The sequence below is a fragment of the Somniosus microcephalus genome, chromosome 14 (genome assembly GCF_052327205.1).
Source record: "Somniosus microcephalus isolate GS21.2 chromosome 14, FLI_Smic_1.0, whole genome shotgun sequence".
NCBI lineage: Eukaryota > Metazoa > Chordata > Chondrichthyes > Squaliformes > Somniosidae > Somniosus > Somniosus microcephalus.
The window spans coordinates 96,041,149-96,055,368 of record NC_141000.1 but is presented as its reverse complement, the minus strand read 5'-3'; the positions used below and the strand labels follow the sequence as shown (position 1 = coordinate 96,055,368).

The following is a 14,220-nucleotide window of genomic DNA, read 5'->3' as shown; positions in this document are numbered from 1 at the left end:
TTTGCCACTTATTTATTGTTCATTATAGTCTTGCCTGCACTTGCCTATGGCCTGAAACATCGACTGCTGTATTTACACAGATGCTGCCTGACCTGCTGAGTATTTGCAGCCTTTACTGTTTTTATTTTCAGACTTCCAGCATATGTAGTATTTTGATTTTTTTGTTTATTTTATTTGCTAATTCTGTTTCAGCCACACAGACTTAGTTATTTTTGCTAATTGATGTAAGGTGGCAGAAGCTGCCTCCAGGAAGTCTCAGTTCAAAGCACTTCCACTTTTTTGACCAAAAACCCTCCATTTTGATTGCATTACTGTTGAAAAGAACTTGCATGATTTTCAAAGGAAAATACACTTTTCTAACCCAGACTCTCTTGTGGTCCTTAGTTTTCTATTTTTGCTTAGCTTTTGCAATAGCTCATGTAAAATCACCATTGTGTGACTGTGTATTTGCTGGGAAAACTTGTTTTTGCTTGTTTTCAAATGCAACAGTTCATATTTTATGTAAGGTTGGTTATTGTACTGTATTAGTATATATTTTTTTGGTTCTGTGCATAATTCATCTATAAATAAATATGACCAAGTAGTTTAGCGTGTATGCATTGATCTAGCAGCATATTATTTTCCTCTTCAAAGGTGATTGGAGAATGTAGTGGGCAACCCAAATGCTCCAACTAAACAATACACAGTGACTAGTTTTGCGAGTCTACCAGTGGGCTATGGACGTAGATGTTCGGACCTGCCTTCTGGAAATTAAGCTCCCAAAAACTGAATTAAAAGATATGTCCTATCAAAGCAGTTTATGTTAATAGTGACAGATGTGGTAGACCACTTTATGACTAATTTCAACTGATGTGGATGGAGGTGGGATCATTTGGGTTAGGGTTATACTAAAGCAAGTGATTCATTTCAAAACAAAATGTTTAATGTATTTGCCAGAGGAATGTGAAATTTATATCCTCTTTAAAAAGCATCCCTTATCTGTTTCCATAGAAGATCCTCTAACCCTCTCACAGCTAAGTGACTATTTCTAAAAATACTTGTATTTAAAAAAGAAAAAGGACTTGCATTTACATAGCGCCTTTCATGACCACCGGATGTCCCAAAGCACTTTACAGCCAATGACGTACTTTTTGAAGTGTAGCCACTGTTGTATTGTAAGAAATGCGGCAGCCAATTTGCACACAGCAAACTCCCACAAATAGCAATGTGATAATGACCAGAAAATTTGTTTTTGTTATGTTGATTGAGGGATAAATATTGACCAAGACACCGGGGATAACTCCCCTGCTCTTCTTCGAAGTAGTGCCATGGGATCTTTTACGTCCACCTGAGAGCGCAAACAGGGCCTCGATTTAACGTCTCATCCAAAAGATGGCACCTCTGACAGTGCAGCACTCCCTCAGCACTGCATTGTCAGTCTAGATTTTTGTGCTCAAGTCTCTGGAGTGGGACTTGTACCCACAACCTTCTGACTCGGAGGCGAGAGTGCTACCCACTGAGCCACAGCTGACACCTTAATGCGATTTATGTAATACCTTTGTAAAAATGAAACATATCATTGTGATCCACACAGCAGTTTACTTTTGTTGTATCCTTTGTTAAATCAGCAAATACGTCAGCCAGCGACATCCCACAAGAGTGCAATGAATGGTCAGCTAACCATTGCTTTTGGTGATGTAAGTTGAGGGAGGAATGTTGGCCAGGACACTGGTATAACTCCTCACTGCAGCCACAGATAACATTATATCACTAGGAGATTGTTAAGGCTCTTAGAATCACAATGTTACTGCATAGAAAGAATCACAATGTTACTGCATAGAAACAAGCCATTCAGCCCAAGGCAGTACGGATGTTTTTTCTATGTGAGCTACTTAGCCTAATTCCCCATTTCTGCTCAGTCCTTATTTCCTTTAATATCCCTTCCCCCCCCCCCACAAGAAAATCTAATTCCCTTTTAAAATAATGGATGGACTCTGCTTTAACAACGTTTTACATAGGATATACGGCCCAGAAACAGGCCATTCGGCCAACCAGTCCATGCCGGCGTTTATGCTCCACTCGAGCCTCCTCCCATCTTTTCTCCTCTAACTCTATCAGCATAACCCTCTATTCCCTTCTCCCTCATATGCTTATCTAACCTCCCCTTAAATGCATCTATACTATTTGCCTCAACTACTCCCTGTGGTAGCGAGGGAGAAGGGAATAGTGGGTATATCCTATGTAATTCCCTATTTGATTTCTTGGTGACTATCTTATATTGTTGGCCTCCAGTTATGCTCTTCCCCACAAGTGGAAACATTCTCTCTCTATCCACTCTATCAAAATCTTTCATAATTTTATAGACCTCAATTAGGTCACCCCTCAGCCTTTTTTTCAAGCGAAAAGAGACCCAGCCTGTTCATCCTTTCCTGATCTGTATACCCTTGCATTTCTTGTATCATCCTTGTAAATCTTCTCTGCCCCCTCTCTAGTGCCTCTATATCCTTTTTATAATATGGCAACCAGAATTGTACACAGTGCTCCAAGTGTGGTCTAACCAAGGTTCGATACAGGTTCAGCAAAACTTCACTACTTTTCAATCCTATCCCTCTAGAAATAAACCCGAGTGCTTGGTTTGCTTTTTTTATGGCCTTGTTAACCTGCGTCGCTACTTTTTAGTAATTTGTGTATTTGTACTCCAAGGTCGCACCCTCCAAGTAATAAGTGACCTTCCTAGTCTTCCTACCAGAATGTAATACCTCACATTTATCTGTGTTGAATTTCATTTGCCAATTATATGTCCATTCTGCAAGTTTAATGTCTTCCTGTAATTTGTTGCAGTCCTCCTCAGTTTTAACTATTTCCCCCCCCCCCAATTTGGTGTCATCCACAAATTTAGAAATTGTGTTTTTGATTCCAAAGTCTAAATCGTTAATATAAATTGTGAACAACAGTGGTCCCAGCACTGATCCTTGTGGAACACCACTACCCACCTTCTGCTATTGTGAATAGCTACCCTTTACCCCTACACTCTGCTTTCTGTTTTGAAGTCAGCTAGCTATCTATTCTGCTACTTGTCCCCTGACTCTGCATTCTCTGGCCTTATTCATTAGACTATTATGTGCTACCTTATCAAACGCCTTTTAAAAATCTAGATAAATTACATCTACTACATTATCCTTATCTATTCTCTCTGTTACCTCTTCAAAAATTTCAATGAGGTTGGTCAAGCAAGACTTTCCCTTTTGAAATCCATTCTGACTATTCCTTATTATATTTTTGGCTTCTAGATGTTCTTCTGTTCTCTCCTTTAGTATGGATTCCATTATTTTTCCTACCACCGATATTAAGCTGACTGGTCGACAGTTCCTTGGGCACGTTCTATCTCCCTTTTTAAATACAGGTATTCTGTTAGCTATCCACCAGTCTTCTGGCACTACACCTTTTTCTAATGAATTATTAAATATGTGTAGTAATGTCTCTGCTATCTCTTCCCTAGATTCTTTTAAAATGTGTGGATGTAATCCAGGGGTTTTTCCTCCTGGAGTTTGATTAGTTTATTTAATATATATTCTCTTTTTTTATTTTAAATGCAGTTTTTTCATTACTAATCTCATGATCAAATGTCATGTCTACCTGTTCTATCTCCCTGGTAAATACTGAAGCAAAGTAATTATTTAATATTTCTGCCATCTCTCTACCACCGCCTGTGGTATTATCCTGTCCATCCCTTAGTGGCCCTATTCCCATCCCAACCTTCCTTTTTTAATTTTACTATTTTGTTTTATGTTCCTTTGATAGTTTACTTTCATAGTTCCTCTTTGCCTTCCTAATTTTTTTTTTGACTTCTCTCCTAATCTGTTTGTATTTTTCCTTATCATGCTATCCCTTGCTGTCCATGTAGTTAATGTATGCCTCTTTCCTTGCCCTCAATTTTTCCCATATGGCTTTATTCATCCATGGTGTCTCATTTAGTGTTTAGCTTGTTCTTGTTTTTAAGCGGAATTTTTTTTTCCTGGACTATGTTGAACACCGTTTTAAATGTTTCCCATTGCAGTTCTATGTCATTGTTTGCCAATATTGTTGTCCATTTTATTTTCCCAAGTTCTAGTCTCAGCCCCTCAAAATCAGCTTTTCTCCAATCTATTACCCTGGTCTTCGTCATTCTCAATTATTATCTTAAAACTTATTATATTTTAAATATGTTTGTGAAAGATAATATAACATTTTAACCACCCTCTACGAAAGGATTTTTTTCCCTAACCACTTTAATTCTTTTTGTGATCATCTGAAATTTGTAACCTCTTGTTGCCATTTCACTGACCAGTGGAAACTATTTAACCTATAATACCCCCTCATAATCTTGAATAGTTCTATCAAATCACCTCTTAACCTTCTCGACTCTAGTGAAAAAAGCCCCTCAATCCTGGGTAATACCCTAGTAAATCTAAATTGCCCTTCTATTGCTGTTATATCCTTCCCATAATAGGGTGCCTAAAACTCGACATAATACTGCAGCTGCAGCCTAATTAAAGGCTTGTACAATCAACACTATCTCCTTGCTTTTGTACCCTGTACTACTAGATACAAAACTAAGCATTCTGATTGCTTTTTTATGACTTTATTACTTGAGCTGCCTTTTATGAACTGTGTATCTGCACACCAAAGTCCCTCTGCTCCTGAACTCAATTTAAAATCTTACCATTTACAGTGTGTTTCCTTGCCCTATTCTCACTACCAAAATGCAACTATCTGCCCATCCTCCCAGCATATTTATGTTCTGCAGTCTTGCTATTTGGAAAAAGTGCAGTACTTTCATGCTGTTGATGATTGTTCATGGGAAGGGTGGTGCAGTTACTTGCCCTGGCAACAATGAATGCACCTGTCACCTGCTTGATACATTTGCGCACTGAAGATTGATTGATTGTCTTCTGTAGCAACCTGGAATAAATCTGAGGCATAGAGATCAGAGCTAAAGTGACCTTGAAAAACCACAGACGATATTGTGCTGTGGTGGGAGTTTTGGCTGTATGTCAGATTTGTAGCATGCGACATAACGCTCTCATAGCTTTCCTAATGAATATTAGCCTATGCAGACAGAGTTCCTGGACAAATCAAATTAACTACCGTCCTGCCTGTGTATACGGTTTGAAGGGGTCATGGTGGGTATCACAGTTAGAAACATAAGAAATAGGAGCAGCAGTCGGCCATGCGGCCCCTCGAGCCTGCTCCACCATTCGATTAAATTATGGCCGATCCTCAACCGCAGCTCCACTTACCCGTCCTATCCCCATATCCCTTGATTCCCTTAGTGCTCAAAAATCTATCGATATCAGTATAGACTCAACAACTGAGCATCCACAACCCTTTGGGGTAGACAATTCCAAAGATTCACAACCCTCTGAGTGAAGAAATATCTCCTCATCTCAGTACTAAATGGCCGACACCTTATCCTGAGATTATAGCCCCTAGTTCTAGACTCTCCAGCCAGGAAAACAGCACCTCAGCATCTACCCTGTCAAGCCCTCTCAGAACCTTATGTTTTGAGGAGATCATCTCTTACTCTTCTAAATTCTAGACAGTACAGACCCATTCTACTCAATCTCTCCTCATAGGACAACTCTCTCATCCCAGAAATCAATCTAATGAACCTTTGTTGCACCGCCTCTCAGGCAAGTATATCTTTCTTTGGGTAAGGAGACCGAAACAGTACACAGTACTCCAGGTGTGGTCTCGCCAAAGCCATGTACAATTGCAGCAAGATTTCCTTACTGTTGTACTCCAACCCCCTTGCAATAAAGGCCAACGTACCATTTGCCTTCCTAATTGCTTGTTGTACCTGCATGTTAACTTTCTGTGTTTAGTGAACCCCTCTGAACACCAATATTTAATAGTTTCTCGCCATTTAAAAAAGATTCTGTTTTTCTACTCTTCCTACCAAAATGAATAACCTCACATTTCTCCACATTATACTCTATCTGCTTCTTGTCCACTCACTTAACCAGTCTATATCCCTTTGCAGCCTCTTTGCGTCCTCCTCACAGCTTACTTTCCCACCTAGCTTTGTGTCATCAGCAAATTTGGATACATTACACTCGGTCCCTTCATCTAAGTAATTAATGTAGATTGTAAAGAGCTGAGGCCCCAGCACTGATCCTTGCACCCCACTAGTAACCGCCTGCCAACCTGAAAATTATCTGTTTATTCCTACTCTCTGTTTTCTGTCCCTTTAACCAATCCTGTATCTATGCTAATATATTACCCCCAACCCCATGAGCCCTTAGCTTGTGCAACAACCTTTCGTGTGGCACTTTATCGAATGTCTTTTAAAAATCCAAATATACTACATCCACTGGTTCCCCTTTATCTACCCTGCTAGTTACATCCTCAAAACTCTAATAAATTTGTCAAACACGATTTCCCTTTCATAAAACCATGTTGACTCTGCCTAATCTTATTATGATTTTCTATGTGCCCTGTTAACACTTCCTTAATAATGGATTCCAGCATTTGCCTGACAACTGATGTCCGTTTTCCTCTGGTACAGTCTCGCCTGCCTAACGTCCCTCTGTTGTTCATCCTTTTCTTTTTTCAGAAAACATAAATATAGCGGGATTCCCACCTGTTTGGAATAAAATCAGTCGACGGGATGCGGGTGGGTTTCCGGCGGGTAAGTAACCTCTGGTAATTTAACTGCCCACCTGCCCAGTTTCTGCCAGGCAGGTAAGGTTAAAAGCGCTGTGTAAAATATTTACATTTCATTGTACCATTTTATTTTGCATCTCTGATTTTTCTGCAGTGCGACTAGATGGCAAATTACAGGTTGAATTCATTATTTTTTTGTGTTATAACAAAGAAACTAAGTTTGCTTACCCTGTGGGGGATGTCTTTTGTGAGATTCTGTGATTGTCGAGCTTCATTCTCCAGCACATACATTTTGTTCACTTTATTAGGTAATGGATTTTTTAATTATTGAACTCTGATCTGCTCAGTCCTAGAATTTGAAATGGCTATTTTTCTGGTGAAGTTTGCACTCAATGGCTGGAATTTTGCCAGTGCTCAGAGTGCAGGTTCAGAGGCAGGTCCGCTGTCAAAATCACAAACATTGACCGGGTCGGTATCCTACTGTAAACCCGCCTCCTTGTCAGTTTCCCAAGTGTTGGGTGTGTCATCCCTGAACAGACCCGACACTAAGCGGTGTGTCAGCCAATTTAGATACTTAAAAGCTTGTTAAAAGGTAGTTGAGCACCATTTTCCCAGGTTTTTAATGAGGTTCCCGGAGAGCGGGTATCACGTCAGGTAAGTATGTCTGGTTCTCTCCATTGCTGTGAATAGGTGACAGCTGCAAAAGTGGTCTAAACCCGACCATTTCACAGCTGTTCACTTCCCAATCTTAGAAGCTGGAGTCTTCATGATTTGGAACCCACTTTTGAGCTGTATGCAGTTTGGAAGTGTTTGGAGTAAACTCTCTATCCACTGTTACCTCCTTGAAGCAACCTCTCTCAGAGAAACATAGACACATAGAAGATAGGAGCAGGAGTAGGCCATTCAGCCCCTTGAGCCTGTTCTGCCATTTAATGAGATCATGGCTGATCATCCACATTCAGTACCCTGTCCCTGCTTTCTCCCCATATCCCTTGATCCCTTTAGCCTTAAGAAATATATCTAACTCCTTCTTGAATATATTTAATGAACTGGCCTCAACTGCTTTCTGTGGTAGAGAATTCCACAGGTTCACCACTCTCTGGGTGAAGAAATTCCTCCTCATCTCAGTCCTAAATGGCTTACCCCTTATCCTTAGACTGTGACCCCTGGTTCTGGACTCCCCGACCATCGGGAACATCCTTCCTGCATCTAGTCTGTCTAGTCCTGTTAGAATTTTATAAGTTTCAATGAGATCCCCTCTCACCATTGACAGATCGCTTCTGTCATCTCAACTTCAGCTGTCATCTCAACTTCAGCTGCCATCTATTCCAGCAGCATCAGTGCCCTTGAAAAAATCTCACCTTTGTCCTCAGAATCCCACTACGATCAGCACCAACACCACCAACAACGACACCAACCTTCTCCGCAATCACCTGATGCTGAACAGGACACAGAGCATCAGCACCCGAGCACATTGTTGCCCGGGACGCCAGCGATGGCCTCACCATGGCCAGATGTACTTCACTTGATGCTGTACACCCTGGCTGCCACATGATGCGCCAGGTTGGCACCACCCCACACCAGCACCATCAAGCACCCCCTACACTGTCCAAGCCATTCCTTTCACACTCATCACCATTGCGGGAGGGGGGCTTCCCTTATGTCTCGCCATTCGCTGCAACTCACTAAGCCACTTCCAAAGGTACACTCAAATCTGTCCAAGAACGCAAAGTGTTGAAAATAAAGATTTCAATGTTTGACGGCACATTACCAGAAACTTCACATGAACAATGGTTAAACTCCCAAGTGCCTACACTTGCATGTTGTTAGTTGGTATGCTTGCAGTAGGATGAGGGGTGGCTAGTGAGATGGAGAAGTGATAATGTAAATAGAGAGGGATGGGTGGAGGTATAAGGTAAGTTGGTGTGAGTAAAGATGTGCAGGAGTAGGGTAGGGAAGGCCAAGGGATGTGATGAGTGGCACAGCAGGATGAGGTTGAGTGTGGCTTTGCAGTAACATTTCGTGATCTACTGAGATCATTGAAAGGTTTGCGCCACTGCAGCCTGGTCCTCCTGACGACATCCCTGCTTGTGCCCTCCTGTGCAATGTGCAACCAGGCTGCGTTGGTCTCCTGGGGAGGTCTCTTCCGCCCATTGGAAGGGAAGAGAACCTCCCTGCGTGCTGTGACTCCCTCCATAAGCATATGGAGGGAGTCATGGGAGATCCTGGGTGCAGCCGTGCATCTCTGTGCAGTGATTGTTAGTGTTTGCAGCACCTCAATGCTGTAGAACACTGACAGCACAACTGTCAAAATCAATTTGGACATGGTCCCTTTTAAGGAAACCGGCTGATGACACGTCATCAAATGATGTCATCAGACCCGCTTCCTTTTAATTGGCCGGGAACCTCGCAGGGCGGGCTTAACAAGCCCAATCAATGGAAAATTCTTCTCTCTCAGTGGGATGGAACCGGGAGCGGGGTCGCAGTCCGGCACCTACCTCGGCCGCAATTAGCCCGCCTTGGTAGGCGAAATCGCGGCCAATGTGTGGGATGTTAACACTGGAACTTGGAACACTTTCTCTATTTTTGTACAAATAGCGAGAGCACTAAGCTCTCCCGGGTTAAATAACACACACTTCCTTTACTCTGTCCCAAGATGTGCCTTAACCTCAATCGCAAAAGACCATGCATTCCGCACCAGTTTGAATGTTTTCATTTCCACATTAATTGCTCTTCTAGCTATCTGAGTGATCTTGCTTGTTTGTCCTGAATTGTTGACAGTTTTGTGCTGTGAGCCGTCAATCACTAGAGCCTTGAATTTACACTGCGATAATGGTATGAATGCTTAATGCATTTGTTTGAAATGCCTCTGTTTTAATGGAGGCATTAATCCATTTAAAATAAATTGGTTAATGCTTCGGCTAAAATAGCAGAGAGGAATTTCAGATGAATATGTTGAGTCGAGAAGCTCATCACTGACAGAGGCGGACATGGAAGTCCTAAAAGCCAAACATGAGCGCTTTAATGTTGACGGCGGTAAGTAAAGGGCAGAGTGCATTCTTGCCAAGCCAGAGTGGGTAGGTCTCTATTTGCCCTAAGAATCAGACGCAGTACTTGTTTTGCTTCATCTATGCTGAGACTTTCACCCTTTTTTTTATTTATCTGCTTCAGGATTTTTAAACGAGCACTATACATTGTGTTATTACTTTTTTTTAAAGTGGATTGTGCTATTTCAATTTGCCATTTCTATTCTTAAGAACTGCTTCAAATTTTATTTTGTCAGGGTTGTGTTACCTCAGTTAATGATGCATTCACTCCTGTTCTTGTCGACCTGCATTGGCTCCCTAACCTCCACAATTTAAAATTGTTCTCCTTTACAGCTCCTCCCATGTCTTTGTTCCATGCTACCTCCGCCCTCTCCAACAGCTCTTCCTTCCAGAATCTATCTTCTGCTCTTCTCACTTTAGTTTGCTGTGTGTCGTCCCACTCTGCACTACCATCGGTGGCAGAGCATTCAGCCACCATGCCCCTGCTGTCTGGGATTCTCTCCCTAAACTCTTCTACCTCATTGCCTATTTATGTACTTTCAAAAGCCTCAACCCCAGCACTGACTTCCTGCCCAACATTCCCAGATCCCCTGTAAAACACATTGGAACAATAGTTCCCTAAAACGAGCTATGTAAGGTGGTAAGTGAAGTTGAAAGGGAGAATTGGCTCAATCTGGTATACCATTTGACTGTTAACTGGTGTAGCATGAGTGGATGACTGAGCTGGTCTCTTGTGTACCTAAAGCATTGGCTGTGGAATGGTTGTGGAGGAAGATTTTGCAGGGGGGAAATGTCAACTTTTATCATGATGGCCGAATGCGCTTCCTGTCCGGGAGCAAAGGTCGCAGAATGTGCTCCCTGTCCGGGAGCAAAGGTCAGCGAGGGGTCAGGTCAGGAAGAAATAGCACCTCTTGCCACATCTCATGATTTTTAAGAGTTTGTCTCATGATTTATGAGACGGTGGGGTTGGCATTACTGAGAAGATCAGCCATGATCTTATTGAATGGCGAAGCAGGCTCGAAGGGCCGAATGGCCTACTCCTGCTCCTGTTTCTTATGTTCTTGCGTAATACTCTTGTGCTATATTATTCCACAATATAATTTCAAGGTCTAAGAATTGGATAGGATTCTCAGTCGGCAGAGGGAGGAAACTTTCATTCCATCAGCAGCAACTGGATTGGAACTCGGATCCCAGAGGTGAAACAATCTGTTGTAGCTCCCATTTCAATAAAATTTGAGACGGTTTAAGCAGAGCTCTTATTATACAAAGACAATTTCAGAACAGCATATCTCAAAAATACTTTTTCCAGTGATAAAATATATTTGTAAACATGCAAAAGAGGAAAAAAGAAACTCAACAAGCAAACTCATTCTAATTTTTACTGCTACTTTTGAGTTGTTTTTCTCTTACAATTTGTATCTGAAAATCTTTTTTGACCTTTAATATTTGAAGCAAATACAGTTTTGTTTTTTTTGTTTTTATACAGGTGCAGATTAAATGGTGATTGATCTTTTAATACAAGTCTTTAATGTTGTGGAGTTACAGTTTATAATATGTACACACAGTATTACTAAACACAAATCCAGAAGGATATTAATTAGGTGCAGAGTTTATACATAACATGCACAAACCAGTCTCAAATTAAAACAAAAGATGCAGGTAATGTAGGTGGATCTTCTAATACTGAAATTAAGAGCGCTGTTACTTTCACTGGGGTTTGGGTTGGGGAAGGGAGGTTAATCATAGACATTACTTACTGTAATTTGTGAATGGCGTGGGGCAGGAGTGGCTGTTGGTGTAATAGTAATACTGCTGGTGATTTTATTGGTTGACTTATTTGGTGTCCCATTAGTTATAGCTGGAGTTCTGATCTCCTGGATTGAGCTGCAGGGGCTCATTGGTCTTGAGACAGGTGTAGCTGTTTGGATGTGGGGATTACCTAAGTGGATATGGATTTTATTGTCTTCTGTGGTAATTACATTAGGACTTGTGTTTGACTTTTGTATCTGACGCCCTTGTATCCTTTCGGGTGATACTCTAAAGATTGTATGAGCTGTAGTAGCTTCCATTGGCTCAGGGGACAGAGCTTGTTCCGGTGAGCTTGTAGAGCTTGCAGTTACAGCAACTATTTGAATTGGTGACATTGTCCTTTCAGGAGTCATTGAACCACATGAGTCTGGAGTTCTGGATCTCGATATTGTAGTCCTGGTAAGGGGTGACAGGGCACGCTCTGGTGTGGAGTACCCATCTGATAGCTTTGATTTTACAGGTTTGATCGAGGCATTCTGAATAATGGTTATTCTTTGCTTTGGAACACCACAGTTGGGGATGACCGCTGTGCTGGTGTAGGAGAATGAATTTTCTAAAGTGGGGCTAGTGATTTCAAGAGTAGCTGTGCTGTGCCCATGGTCTGGTGTTACTTTTATGTGAAGAGGTTGGCCTTGTTTCTGAGTAAGCACCATTTCACCCGGCTGCACCAGATTTCCATTCTGCTTGGATACGGCTTTTCCATTCTGTGCACAACTTTCCTTACTCTTCATCCATGGTATCCATGACCTCTTATTATTATTGACACTGTTTACAGTTAATGAGTTGTAGTTTACTTGCAAGGATTGATCATCATCTTGAGTACTGTAATCAGCCTCTTCATTTTCTATGCATATTTTTCCATTCACGACTGCTTTTTCTAAAGGGATAAGGCTTCTGTAATCGGGTGGTTCACTGTCTAATGCATCAGTCTGGATCTCTTTTGAGCAGAGCTGTAATTCCCCAAATCTTCTGCCATTCGTGCCAGGCCGAAGGCTCTTGCTGAAACGTCTGTACCTCTCCAGTTCTTTGGTAAGATTTTCGGTTTCCCTTGCTAGTTCTTTGTTTCGGTTTTCCTGTTGAGTCAACTTTTTTTGCAGTGATGTCTGCTCTGCTTTAAAATGACATAATAAGTCTTCTGTTGCCATATATTCATGAATTTTGTCTTTGAGGGCTTCCACTTCCCTTGTAAGATGGCTTGATTGTGCCTGTTCCTCACTGAGTCTGTCAAACAGGATTTGTTCGTGGGTTGATTCAGCCTTTTCTGCTAGCTTATATCCGGCCAATTCCTGCTTCACAGCCTCAAGCTCCCCTGACAATAATTTCAGCTGTTGTTGCTCATCGTAGTACCTATGCTCCAGTGAGTCATAGTCATCTTCTGTCTTCATTAGATCATCTTCTACAACCTGCATTGCTTTTAATTTGCGTTTAAGCCGTTCAACCTCCTGAGTTAATTCTCTGACTTTATTGTCACCCTGTTGTAAACATGTGGGGGATTTGCCATACTCTTGTTTCCCTTTGTTTTTGAGGTACTCCTTTTCTACTGCTTCAAGAGATTGGAGTCTCTTCTTCAGCAGGCTGGACTTGGACAAAAGGTCACTTCCTCGCTCCTCCTCGGCTTTTAGCTTCTTTTTAAGCTCATCTCTTTCCTTAGTCAAGGTGTATGTTTTCTCTTCCAATTCTGTTTTGGACTTGAGTGCCTTTTTACTTTCCTCAATTAGTTTTTCTGTCACAACAGTAACTTTATTTCCCTCTATTTGAAGTTGGACATGTGCGTTTTGAAATTTACCCTCCGTCTGTCTCATCTTCTCTGCCATATTTTTTCTTTCATCAACCAGCATCATGGTTAATGTTTTAAGCTTGCTCAGGTCCTCCTTCATGGCCACTTCTGTTTTCCCCAGTTTGTTTTCAATTGCTTCAAGCTCCTTAACTCTCACTTTTAAGGTTTCCAATTCATTTGCTAATTGCTTAGTTAGATTTTTCTCTTTTTCCAGATTACATTTAAGCACATAACACTCCTGTTTACTTTTACTGAAGATATCCTCTAATTTTTCCAATTCCATTATTCTCCTCTTCAATTTCTCTACCTCCGTTTTTAAGTTTCTGCTGTGGCTTTCTTCCTTTTCTAATTTTCTATTGAGATCCCTGCACTGGTCCTCCATTTTTAAGAGCTCTTCATCTTTTCCTTCCATTTCCAACACACGTTTCCGCAGGTCTTCCACCTCTGCCATCAAGCTGGAATTCCCACACTCGCCTCGGTTTATTTTTTCCCTCAAATCCTGTAGTTCCTCTTCTGCTTTTTTCAAGGATTTGTTGGTCTCCTCCAATTCATCTATCTGTCGGCTGAGCGTGGCCAGTTTTAGACGGAGCTGTCGATTCTGGCTTTCTTCATTGGTCAATTTGGCCATGGTTGTTTCCTGTTCCTGATAAAATCTACTGGCTTGTGCTTGCAGTTCAATCTCGAGAGTGAACACTTTATGTTCTTCTTCTATTGCCCTTTCCTCAGAGGCTGATAGTTTCTCTTGAGCTTGCTGTGCAGTGACTGATAGCACTTGGGCTTTTTGACTCTGTTGGTTAAGCTGCTCTGAAAGCCGTTGCTGTTCATCTACAAGTATCAATGCAAAGGTTTTCAGCTTGGTCAGCTCTTCCTTCAGCTTTGTAATTTTTTTGACATTTTCTTGTTCTTTTTTCACCTGGTAGGCCTTTTCTTGGTCAATTAGCTTTTTCAATCTAAAGGAGGGAG

The 14,220-nt window shown here is 41.5% G+C and overlaps 2 protein-coding genes across 13 annotated transcripts in view; one reads left to right on the top strand and one right to left on the bottom strand.

Annotated features, from left to right (window-relative positions):
- cmss1 (cms1 ribosomal small subunit homolog) overlaps positions 1-14,220 on the top strand; it is a 394,620-nt gene that overhangs the window by 94,137 nt on the left and 286,263 nt on the right. The window contains exon 2 of one of the 10 annotated variants that reach the window (XM_086006995.1): positions 6,575-6,649. The exons of the other annotated variants lie outside the window; for them this stretch is intronic. The gene's annotated coding sequence lies outside the window, so the exon portion shown is untranslated. The remainder of the gene's footprint in view (positions 1-6,574; positions 6,650-14,220) is intronic. 10 annotated transcript variants of the gene reach the window in all.
- Positions 1-14,220, bottom strand: part of filip1l (filamin A interacting protein 1-like) — a 279,316-nt gene that overhangs the window by 25,776 nt on the left and 239,320 nt on the right. For 2 of the 3 annotated variants that reach the window (XM_086006991.1, XM_086006992.1), the window contains one exon: positions 11,429-14,207. In XM_086006991.1, coding sequence (XP_085863117.1) covers positions 11,429-14,207 — 2,779 coding nt within the window. Of the gene's footprint in view, positions 1-11,036; positions 14,208-14,220 lie in introns of those variants that run through there. The other variant, XM_086006993.1, reaches the window with a different exon arrangement.